General features: G+C 51.7%; 2 protein-coding genes across 2 annotated transcripts; one reads left to right on the plus strand and one right to left on the minus strand.

Annotated features, from left to right (window-relative positions):
* The first annotated feature begins 5,034 nt into the window (after window positions 1-5,034).
* Window positions 5,035-7,416, plus strand: LOC117845607 (rust resistance kinase Lr10). Its single transcript, XM_034726673.2, has 2 exons — window positions 5,035-6,029; window positions 6,118-7,416. The coding sequence occupies exons 1-2, from the start codon at window positions 6,002-6,004 to the stop codon at window positions 7,326-7,328; spliced, it is 1,239 nt and encodes a 412-aa protein (XP_034582564.1). The 5' UTR covers window positions 5,035-6,001; the 3' UTR covers window positions 7,329-7,416.
* Window positions 7,417-8,819: 1,403 nt separating this feature from the next.
* Window positions 8,820-10,071, minus strand: LOC117843173 (uncharacterized). The gene has a single exon (XM_034723734.2). The coding sequence runs from the start codon at window positions 9,711-9,713 to the stop codon at window positions 8,946-8,948; it is 768 nt and encodes a 255-aa protein (XP_034579625.1). The 5' UTR covers window positions 9,714-10,071; the 3' UTR covers window positions 8,820-8,945.
* Between the last annotated feature and the right edge of the window lie 2,476 nt (window positions 10,072-12,547).

A 12,547-nucleotide genomic window follows, 5' to 3' on the forward strand; every position in this document is an offset into this window, starting at 1 on the left:
CGGCAGCCACCACAACCTCCGACGGTCCTTTTGGTAAGACAGCCTCCTCCCCCTCCCCCCTCCCTCCAAGCAGGATCTCCACCGGCCGCTCCAAGCTCTTGCGGTGGAAGAAGCTGAGCGACTCCGACAATGACTCCATCAACCTCTCTCCCGCATCCTACCGTGATGCGCTCTGCTCAGGCCCAGCTCACGCCTCGTCCTCACGTGCCAGGCCAGATGCCCTTCCAGCGCTAGCGGTTGTGACGGAGCCCCTCCATGGTGCGGTCGACATGGGCGGCTCTACGCGACCAGATCTATGTTACCAGGTCCGCTCCACCATCATCTCCGACCCGCACCACCGCCTGGAGGAGTTGCTAGCGCTTTATTTATGATGCTTGGATGATGATTGATTGTATAGCCTACGTTTCTAGCCATACCTTATAATTGCTTATCATGTTTTCCTGTTACCTACTTGTGGACTAGCTACGGACCCCTAGCTAGTCCACCTTACTTATATCCATATACATGCTTTTGAGATATGAATGGGCATATGCCATGACTTTGGTGATGGGATTCCTTAAACACTATCGCGTGTGTTTTGGGTAAGTGTGATTCCTTGACGTATTTTGGTGGGAAGGAGCGAGCCGCGGCTGGTACTGAGGAGTGCCTTGTCAGGGGAGAGCATTCTGAACTCTCTCCACCCCTGTGCCTGTGGCGGGTATCTTGTTTGACACTAAGGAGCGGGTGGCGTACTTGTACATTGCAAGTGCTTCGGCACATACTTGTGGAGTTGAGTGCTCGCTCTCAGCCCCTAAGGACTGAGTCAGTTTACCACAAGTCACAACATCTATTTTCATACATACCGTTCACCTTGTTATGGGCGGGATTCGGTCCGAGACTAGTGGTGGATAGTGCTCAGCCTGAAGGCGGATTGGAGGATCAGTTTAAGGAGTTCGAGGCGTTGACCTACTCTGACCATATTGCATCCCGGTGTGGGTAGGTTTCACAGCTTCAAGGTCCTCAACTGGTGACGGCGTGCCCTACAGTTGAGGACGGTTCCAGACTCGAGGAAACAGGAGAGTACTATCCACTTACTATGACTTCGGCCGTTAGGTGGGGTTTGGACGGATCGCTACCGTTTAGGCTCCATCGGTGTGGGTATAGTTGTACAACCTCTGCAGAGAGTATAAACCTATAGCTATAGTCCGTGTCCACTGTTTATGGACAGTGTTGTTGACTACTGCTACTTCTGACTAGACTTATATATATAATTCTACCTTCCTTTTTTAGATAGGCCGTCGTTTGCCGTTGAGATGTGAGGGAAGGGAGCTCTCATATCGCCTAGTGTGTTTGGGTGCTGGATTCTTGGGGGTAAAGGATCTAGTGATTTGTAACGATTTCCTTGATGTGAGGTGTTGACCTCGGAGATAGTATTGCTTTGATGCATCCTTGATTGCTACTGCTGCTGCATATACCTCTGCAGCTATATATAGGTTGATCCATACATATATTATTATTCCCCCATTTCCTTGGCTTGCTGCTTTTGGGAGTTGACATGGCCTACCGCTTCTCGGGTAGATGGTGGCTTTTTAGGGTCGGGGCCTGACTACGACTTCAACAACGACGGATGGGAAAACTAGGGATGGTCCCTCGCTCAAGTTGCCTCTGGAGATGTTGTTCGCCACGCTACATGTTTCCGTTGCGTAGATGTTTTACGTTTCATGATTCAGTCCTGATGGACTTATACTGGCATGAGCCAAAGTGTTGTACTCGATATTTATGATATTGTTACTCTGTTGCTATTCTATATTTTTGTGTTGGTATGGATTTATACTATATAAGATAGGGAATCGCACGTGAACTATCACGAAAGTGCGTATGTTTGAATTCTCAGAAATGGGAATTCAGGTCGTTTCATACGTGGTACACTCTACAAGATTGGTGGATTCGAGCAAGGAGGTTGTGGAACGGGCAAAAAGAAAAGGATTCGACTCCTCGGTAGCTCTGGTTACTTGGTTACTGGGAAATTTGGAAATAAAAAGTTTTCCGAGGCGATAGACCACAGCGGGACCAATTCCTCCTGAAGATCAAGGCAGTGGGCGAGCTCTGGATTTTGGGAGGAGCAGTGAATTTGGGTTGCCTCACTCGCGAGTAATCGCGCAGGCAGGTTCGAGTCCTCTCACACTGGTTGTTACCCCCCTTATGTAATAGTCTGTCATAGTTGGTCAGGTCCTTGGGCGCCAGATGTATGAGCGTGTTGTTGTAATTCTCAAACTCTTTCTATATGCACAACTTTCTCGCGTATTCGATAAAAAAGGTGAAGCTGCATCGAGCTGATCTGCTTGTTGACAGTGTCTCTGCATCGTTCATGAGACGGAGAATCTAAGCAAGCAACAAGACTGTTTGCGGCTTCAGCGGTGCAACATCGAGAAGATGCAAAAGTATTATAGGTTTTTTTTTTCGTTCTTTGATAATCACAGCCATCGCAAGTTGCAGGTGCTGTTTAAATCTTCTCTTAATAAAAAAGAGAGTTAACGTTAAATGAAAGCTTCAAATTTGGCAGCGGTTATCAATGTGTAATGTATTGTGCTTGTCTATCAACAACAATATGGAGCAAAAGCTTGAAATCTGGCAGATGCAAACACCAAACAGTTGGGTTGGCGACAGACAGGTTATCAGCAGTTTCGAATGACTGCGTAATCTTGCATCCTGTTCTTGTGGGCTGAGAATCGAAATTGTGTGGCTTCTGGGTGACGGTTGCAAAGATGAATGATAATATGATGTGATGATCAGGAAGATGAAATGATTCACTCCTAAGAAGATTTGCACCTTGATCTCAAAAAAAAGAGAGAAGATTTGCACCATATGTTTGCCCTTGTCAATCGTGTCTGACCCCTTTCTGTTCTTGCATCATGGACGATATTTAGCTCCATGTAAGACTTTGTTTTTGCCGTTATTTGATCGTGGTTTGTGTTTGATGGAGTTGTGTGTCCGTAACAAATATTGGCTACATTCATCATGGATGACACACATCCAACATATAGAAGCTTTTTTTTTTAAAACCGAACATATAGAAGCTGAGATAATATCTTGTTTCATCATCTAAAAGTTGTGTTCTGCATGCATGTCTGCCAATGCGAATTTTGTAAAAGGTGAAAAGAATATGGCATTTGATCTGAATGACTTGCTAAATCATGCATCCCAGTGTTGCAAGCTGCGAGTCTGCTTCACTGATGAGACTGCTTAAATACCCCTGCACCTTTCTCATCTTCCAAAGACAGAATGCGTGACTGATAGCTGCGAGTGCAAGACTCCCAGTCCAGGAATATCCCGGTTTTTCTTGAATATGCTTTCGAGTGGGGTATTGGAGATAAACATACTACATAGTGTTTCTTTTATATGATCTTAGAAGTTCCTAATCTGATGGCGGCGAGGAACTCTGTCTTGGATGGACTGCAGCTGGAATGTCTGCAAGGAATTTCGGTCCTCGGTGGCTGTCGTTCTGAATTTTACTTCGAGCTGATGGTGCTGTTTGGTAATGTCTGGTGGCTTTTGTTTTGTATATGTTGTTTGATGATACTTTTTGATGCTATGTGCGTGTCAGAAACAATGGCCTCATTTCTGATGTTTTTCTAAGCAGTCAGTGCGCCTGAAACAGCAGTGTGTGGCAAATGCAGTGTTTTTTTTCCACCTCATTTCTGATGAGTTTTTAGGCCTAGCAGTAGCAGGGCATTATTTGGTTCCTCTGTATTTGACATCAGTGATACATGTTTTGACAAGTATTGATTCTAGCATGACCAAAGTGTCTGGTTGTGATTTGTGAATGGATGCGAGTTGCCCTGTGATTTGCATTGCACAAATGTACCAATTCTCTGACGTTTTTTGGCATCCTAGCATGCATTGACTCCATGTCTAGTGTACGAACCTTCGGAACCTAGCTATAAACTCACTCAATATCTCAAAAGAAAGATCAATAGAAATGCTGGTCACGAAGACAAGTATCGGAGCGCACGCCTCGGTCACGCCGCGGCAGTTCGCCGGCTTCACGCCAACCTCTCCACCCAGCTGGGGCACCGGCGGCTTTGGCGTGGTGTTCAGGGACGTACTCCCCAACGGACTCGCCGTGGAGGTCAAGGTTTTCAACAGCCGCCTCGACCACGACCAGAAGGCCGAGGTGGGCAGCATCGCCGGCGAGCACCAGGACGGTGTTGGTTCCTTCCTGGTCGCCGCCTCCGTCGCGCCCCACAACTCGGGCATGGCGTGGCGCTCCGGCGATCCAAGGCGTGCAGCGGAGACGGCGTTCTTGGCTTCTTGCGACAACCAGAGTGGACGGTATTTCAAATTCCGTCCACCCCTGGAGCATGTGGACTGGCCCCTCGCCAGGCTCTCGAAGGCAGGATGCAGCACCACCGGCAAAGCTCAACGGCCGGCGAGCGCGCCGCCCGTGGGATCCGGCACAAGCAGTTGAGATCATTCATTGACTTCGGTCAGAGGCTGTCATGGAGCCGTCGTCGCGGCAGCTGGACGGCGCCATGGCGGAGAGCCTGCGCCACGGGCGGCATGGTCCGCGGCAACGGCGTCCACGGCCTGCAGGACCTCGGCATCCGCGCCCACATCCTCGCCCCTTGCTCCCTCGTACTCGACGTTGACGGGCAGGTGTCCGACGTCCTCGCGCGCAGCATCGGCTTGCAGGCGCTCGATGGCCTCCTCTCCAGCGAGGTCGCTGAGGATGCCCCCTGCCGCTGCGGCGTCGTCAACCTCCATGCCCTAGAGGTTGCCGAGGACGCCGTCCGCCGAGGCCTGCGCGCCGTGGAGATTCCCGCGGACGCCCTCCGCCGGCCTCTACTTGCAGGTCAGGACCGGGAGCGGCAGGAGCTCATGGGGCTTGCCGCCTGGGTACGGCGTGGTGCCCGTCGCAGTGGTCCTCGCCAGCCCATGAGCATCGCATGGCTGCTGCGCTCCGGTGAGCCACGGCGTGCAGCGGAGACGGCATTCTTGTGACAACCGGGGTGGACGGGGCCGGACGGGATTTCAAATACCGTCCACCGTAGGTGCCATCTGGCCGTAGGATCCAGCACATGCGGTTCAGATCGTGCATTGACTTCGGTCAGAGGCTGTCAGGGGCCATTCGTCCTCGCCATCGTCCATGTCCTCGCCAACCAAACAGGCGCGGCAGCCCGACGGCGCCATGGCGGAGAGCCGGAGAGCCTATGCCCATAGACCTCGACGGAGAGCGGCGAGCCCTGCCGGTGGGGTCGCTAGGCAAGTGGGCAGTGGCAGCCTCGTCGTCAGAAATCGCGTCCACCAAGAGCGACGGAGCTTCAGAACACCAACCTGCTTCAGAATTGCGTGGTGCCATCGCGCCGCCGCTCCTCGCTCGCCGTCGCTGTCGACGGCTATCTCCTGATGCAAGCTTGCAATTGAAAGTGAGGATTGAAGCGGGCGACGGTTTAGGACATGCGACACTAGCGAGGTGAGAATAATTTCTAATGTTCAGATTGCAAATGGGCATGCATCCATCCACCTGCCTCTGCCTGCCTGCCGTGGCATGGCATCATGCCATCACCCTAATCTCGTAGGGTGAGAAACAAATTGTGGGGCTTCTAGGTGATGGTTCCAACTTTCAAATGGGGAATGACAATATGACGTGATGATCAAGAAGATGAAATTGACCGGGCCTGATAATATGATGTGATGGTTCCTCAGGACCGGGCCTGGTTGTAGCCTGAAGATGGCAAAAAGAAAAGGAAAAAAAGAGAGCCTAACTGAAATTGACTTGAAGGCACAAGCTTGTGATAAGAAGCATGAAGCGCGTAGGAAACTCTTACACACTTGACTCCGGCTCCTCGGTCAACATGGACGGCCAATCGTTTCATGGTTGGCGCCGACGGAAATTCCTTGGCATCTCTGACTTTGCCACCTGATCCTTTGTCCAAGCTAAGCCTACTTTGCTGTTCCTTCTACCCTGCATTCCTCCGATCAAACTAAGCGCAGCTGCTGCAACTCCGGCTGGCTGGCGAGGATGGCGGCGATCGCAGACGCAGACATTGGTGAGTGAGCAGCCAACCGGTCATCAATTGAGAAGTGCTAATTCATTCCATACTAATCGATCTCGTTTCTTTCGAGTCCATCTTTCAGTGAGGGGCACGGTCATATTCGTCGCCATCGTCGCGTTCCTGGCCGCCGTGTTTCTCTTCGTGTGCACGCGCCGCTGGGCGTGCCTCGGCGGCGCCATGAGGAGCACGTCGGCGTCGCAGAGCTACGCGGTGGTCTCCGACCGCCAGATCAGGCACGCGACGGTCGAGCGGTTCCTCTGGGAGATCCGGAACGAGAAGCCCTTCCGGTTCACGTCGCGGCAAATCGCCCGGTTCACCCGCAACTACTCCACCCGCCTCGGCGCCGGCGGCTTCGGCACGGTGTTCCGGGGCGAGCTACCCAACGGCCTCCCCGTCGCCGTCAAGGTCTTCCACCCTGGACTCGGCGCGAGGTCCGAGCAGGAGCAGTTCATGGCGGAGGTCGGCACCATTGGCCGCACCAGCCACATCAACCTCGTCAGGCTCTTCGGCTTCTGCTTCGACGACGCCCTGCGCGCGCTCGTCTACGAGTACATGGAGCACGGCGCGCTCGACTCCTACCTCCTCGGCCGCCGGGGCCGCGACGACGCCGTCGACGTCGCGGCGCTGCGCGACATCGCCGCCGGCGTGGCGAGGGGCATCCGGTACCTCCACGAGGAGTGCCAGCAGAAGATCGTGCACTACGACATCAAGCCCGGGAACGTGCTCCTCGACGGCGAGCTCACGCCCAAGGTCGCCGACTTCGGGCTCGCCAGGCTCGTGAACCGCACCGACACGCACGTGTCCGTGTCGTGCGTGCGCGGCACGCCGGGGTTCGCCGCGCCGGAGATGTGGATGATGTCTGGCGTCACCGAGAAGTGCGACGTGTACAGCTTCGGCATGCTGCTCCTCGAGATCGTCGGCCGGCGGAGGAACTTCGACGAGGCTGCGCCGGAGAGCCAGCAGTGGTTCCCAAGGCTGGCGTGGGAGAAGTACGAGGCCGGCGAGCTCATGGAGCTCGTCGGCAACGGTCGTGGCGTGTCCGCGGCGGGTGAGGAGCAGTGCAAGGAGTTGGTGGAGAGGATGTGCAAGGTGGCGTTCTGGTGCGTGCAGCAGCCGCCGGAGGCGAGGCCGCCGATGCGTGCGGTGGTGAAGATGCTGGAGAGCGAGATGGAGATCGCTCCTCCATTGAACCCGTTCCAGCATCTGATGGCGCCGCCGACGGTGGCCGACCAGTGGACGAGGATGACGACAAGCGCAAACAGCGTTCCTGAGATTAGCATGGAGATTGTCTAGTCTAGCTTTATTTGACTGTGCCTGCGCAAACAGCATCTTGTCTTATTATTACTGAAAAAGTAATCCTAGTAATTTTATCTTGTCTACTCGATGCTGCACTGCTGAAGCCATTGCTTGCTTAGTTGCTCTGTCCCATGAAAGATGACCGGCTCAATGTAGCATCGCCTGATTCAGATTTCGGAGGGATGTTCACATCGACTTTCAGTCGACCACTAATCCTAGCTAGTGCCTGATCACCAACTGGTGCTTCGTGCATGCTTGAACAATGCGGCGCCGAGCTCGTGGATGGTGGCATGATGCCGCTCCATGGCAGGCAGGCTGGCAGGCCAACTGATGCATGTCCGATGCAATCTGAACCTGCCAAGTTACTCTCACGTGTTCTGATCCTTCGTCCAGTTCAATCCTCAGTTGCAACGCTAGGGAGGACATCGTCCTGCCTGACCTCTAGGGAGGGAGAGGAGGCCACCGAGCGCCTGCACACCGATGCCGCGCGCCAGGACGGCGGACACCTTGCAGTCAATGCAAGATCTGAACCACACGTGATGAATCCAACGGACAGAAAATACCAATACCGTCCACCCCTGGTCGTCGCAAGCGCGCCGCCACCGCTGCACGCCGCGCCATGGAGGTGTCACCTTCCTCCTGGAGACCTAGACGCCTCCATTCGTGCTTGCAGCGGCGCGTCACGATCTGCCCAGAGCCCCAGACATTCGCCTTGCACCTCCCGAAGTCCCGAGTCTGACGCCCCGACGACGACGCCGCTTCGATGGTGCGCCCGGAACAAGACACACGAAACCATGAGGACAAGCCATGCATGGCCCACCAACGGCGGCGCAGCGCCATCATGCCCGCATGTGCCGCGACGCGCTCTCACTCGCGCCCTGCCGGGGCACATTTGCCGTCGCCTGCGCCGCGCTCTAGCCGCCACGACCAAATGCGGCGGCGCGCTCGCTGGCCGTTGAGCTTTGCTGCTGGCGCTGCATCCTGCTTTTGGGGGTCCGACGAGGGACCGGTCCACATGGTCCAGTGGTTGACGGTGTCGGAGGAACGCCGCCTCCGCTGCACGCCGTGGCTCGCCGGAGCGCCGCTTCGTCCCTCCGTCCATGGGCCGGCGAGGACCTCTGGGACGGGCACCACGCCGTGCCCGGTCTTACGAACAGCAGTGGCGTGATCGCTCCTCCCGTCTGCGGAAGCGGCGGCCGTGTGCCGACTGCCGAGAACGAGTTGTGGAGTATCTCTAGAGAGGATGCAAATTCATGGATTGTGCATACGATTCTGCATAACCCAGCATGTCCATAGCCGAAACTGAATCACCCAATCGCGCGCCGGCGGAATTGAATCCTCTCCTAGTGCGAGTCGACCCTTGCTTGTCCCGTTGGGAGTTTCCGTGCAATTGGTTTATAACCGAAAAATATCACACTCAACGAAGCATGTGTTCTTCCTGGATAACCTAATTGGCAGATAGCTCACAGAGTCACAGATGAGCAAGGATATGATATATACATGGCATTGGCAGAAGCATAGTACATCAGATCACATTTCCTGCCAGATTGCACCCACACCAAAAGATTGGCAAAATGGTCGCACATCAATTGATCAACCAAACAATGAAACAACCTAGGATCCAGAGTTTTGCTCGGCGTCATCGACCATCTTGCTGATGAACTTTGGGATCGGGACCTCGTACCCGAACAGCGACATGTTGTGCGGCAGCTGCGGCATCTTGGGCCCCGACGGCATCGGCGGGAACGAGATGTCGGCGAGCCCGGAGAAGTCCGGCATCTTGGGGAGCTGCGGGATGTCGGCGGGGAGGCCGCCGCCGCCGGCCGCGTTCCCGGGCTGGCCGCCCGGCTGCTGCTGCTGCTGCATTGCGGCGAGGCTCGCCACCATCTGCGGCGTGATGCTCTCCGGCAGCTGGCTCTGCAGCGCCGGGAGCTTGGACAGCACCTCCGGCGGCAGGCTCGCCGGAAGCTGGCCCTGCACCGCCGGCAGCGTCGCCAGGATCTCGCTCGTCTGCAGCTGGCCCTTCGAAGCCTCGATGTTCGCCAGCGTCTCCGGCGGGATGCTCGCCAGCACGTCCGGCGGGACGTTCGCCGGAAGCTTCGCCAGCACGTTCGGCGGGATCTTGGATAGCACGTCCGGTGGGACGTTCACCGGCACGTTCGCCGGCAGGTTGGCCGGAAGGTTCGCCGGGAGGTTGGCCGGAATTATCTCCGGCACACCGGCGGGAGGAACCGGCGCCGGCGCCGGTGCAGGACCTGCTGGCTGGCCATTTGGGATCGCGGCAGGGCCTTCAGCAGCTAGGAGGCGTCGTGATGAGGATGCACAGAGATGTAGGTTGATCGACAAAATGGCCAGGAAAGTCACGAAGCAATGGGGCTTCATTGTGACTTCCCCGTGGAATCGAGAGACTCCAAGCCCGGCAAAAATGGAGGGCTGCAAACGAAAGATGGTAGACTGGGGAAGATTATATATAAGAATCTAAAATAAGAGCTTGAAGCTAAATTTGGCGAGGTGCAGAGGTTTGCCAGATGAAGTGCTAAATCGCAGCAGGGCAAAAAATAACATATTACCAAAAAGCTGGAAATAGCTCTAAATTGCAACAAGCAGCTCGTGCTTTATTCAGACATAGCAAGCTAAATATAGAAGTTCCATTTTGCTGGTAGAGATCGTATACATTATGCTACCATCCAGTGGCGGATCCAGCCAGTGAGATTAGGAGGGACTCTCTTCTTCTTCTCCTTCCTTCCCTCACTTACCTTCTTCCTTCTTCCTAAAAAATCAAGGAGAGAACGGGGGGGGGGGGGGGGGGGGGCAGCTCCTGATTACACCGCATTTTTAGTGCCACTGAAATCCCAGCAGGCAGTACAACATTATTAAGTGTCAACTAATTTGGTTTAACAACACAATTGATGGTATTTAGGTTAGAAAGTCATACCAGTGGGGTAGTGCCAGGGATTCTTCGTATACTCGAGGCAACACAAACATTAATAACCCAGTAGATTGGAAGCATAGTATCTCTCAGGTTGAGTGTCTTGTTTTGTACTAGTTGTCATAGCGGAGTCCTGCCTCCCCGTTTCGGGGATGCGAGTGTACAGCTTGTATAGTACGTTTGTATACGGCCCGTCGGGCTTTTCCTCTCTTTTAATATAGCAGCAGCTCTCCTGCTGGCTCGTTTCAAAAAAACAAAAGTATGAACAATTGTGAACACTATGAACAATGCGCTTAGTCGCTCACAGTTTTCAGCTACTACTTGCGATTCATCTCATAAAACTGAGTGATCTTACTTTCTGTACCAGAAGTGTTATTTCATCAAGATTTCTGCATTCATAATATAATCACCTGCAAGATGTTCTCAAATGAGCAAATTTTTCATAGTAGGTTCCACTTCCCTTTCTACTTCACATAGTTTCTTATTTTTGTTTGCTGAAGGAATGCATGCTGAATTTCTAATCAGTCTGTGTTATATGTGCATTTTTCAGGTCTTGCATTTTTCTTCCTTCATCTAGGACCTTTTAAATATATATTTACTCTGTGTTAAAGAAATCCAATTGGCATCATGCAAGCAAAGTTTCACACTGCCAGATTCGTCCTTGCATTCAAAATGTTTGCAGGCACTTCAGGGGTGTTTGGATCTTTAGTCCGGACTAAAAAATTCATGTCACATCGAATATTCGAAGTCTAATTAGAGGACTAAATATGAGCTAATTATAAAACTAATTACACAGACAAAGGCTAATTCACGAGACAAATCTATTAAGTCTAATTAATCCATCATTAGCACATTTACTGTAGCATCACATTGTCAAATCATGGACTAATTAGGCTTAATAGATTCGTCTCGCAAATTAGCCTCCATCCGTACAATGGTTCATAATTAGTCTATGTTTAATACTTCTAATTAGTATCTAAATATTCGATGTGATAATAATTTTCCTTGTTGTTGAAGCCATATGTCAAGTCAACAAAAGTTGGCGGGCATGTTTCTGACCACACATACATGACAGCTCCAACAGAAGGTGGACAGCATGTTGATTTTGCCCTGTACACTTCAGATGAACCAGTTAAGTTTTACAGTGGTGCTACAACATTAAGCTATTTGCCCATCAAGCCTTAATCTTAGATTTAAATTTTCAGTTGTACACTTCAAATTTACCAGTTGGAGCAATAAGCTGTTTTCGCATGAAGCCTTAATTTTAGATTTCGAAGTTTAATGCACATGATCTTCTATTTGGAATGTAATTTGCCAAAATTTTGCTAAAATAGAGTTCAAGTACATCAAACAGGAAATAAATGTTCTGTCTGTATTGATTATTTGCAAAAACTAAAAATAAAAATTGTTGCATTGCTTGGGCTCTCTGGATAGGATGCTAAAGATAAAGTGTTGCACTTCATTTCTTTCTGGATAGATCTATAACTGTTCCAGTGAAAATAAGGCTGTTCTTTGTTTAACTGGCTCTGATGTTGTACAATAGATGCTGCCCGCTTGTTTTCAGCATGCATCATTAGGCGAGCAGGGCGTTTGACCTAACGTCGAAATCAATCTTGCGTATGATCAACCTAGTATTCATGTCATGTCAGGAGAAAGGGCCTCATCATCACATCTATTTGTAAAAATAGGTACCCGAATGGCATGTTTGCAGAAAGAGTCTTCTGTTGACCTTTCTTAGGTGCATGGCCTAACACTAAAAATATAATGTTATCCATTTTGCCACTATTTTTTTTCGCAAAATCAGCATCTACATCTAACTTTTTCTGAAATGAGCCAGCAGGAAAGCTGCTGCTATATTAAAAATGCGGAGGAATACCCGACGGGCGAAGTACAAAAATTCTATACACAAAGCAAAAGGGAAAACGAGAGAGTGCTAAAAAAAACTCGATACTACAGATCCCATCTACACCTAACTTTTACGCATCAATAACTATTCTAAAATGAAGAAAATAATAATTCACCCTTAACTTTTTGTTACAAAAAATTAATGAAATTAATCCCTCGCTATGTACGAAAGCTACACGAGAGCAGAGAGCTACGCCGCAGTGTCGGTGTAGGCGTGTAGCATGTCGTGGGGTGCAGAGAGAAAAATATCGCTGCATGCGTGGCCCATGCGTTCCGAAATGTGTGGCTCCGAGGATGCCGTGAGCCCACACACACAGCCCAATCAGGCAATCCGGCCCTATGGCCCACCTGTCCCTCTCCATGAGCTAATTGCGTCTTCCCC

The sequence above is a fragment of the Setaria viridis genome, chromosome 2 (assembly GCF_005286985.2).
Source record: "Setaria viridis chromosome 2, Setaria_viridis_v4.0, whole genome shotgun sequence".
NCBI lineage: Eukaryota > Viridiplantae > Streptophyta > Magnoliopsida > Poales > Poaceae > Setaria > Setaria viridis.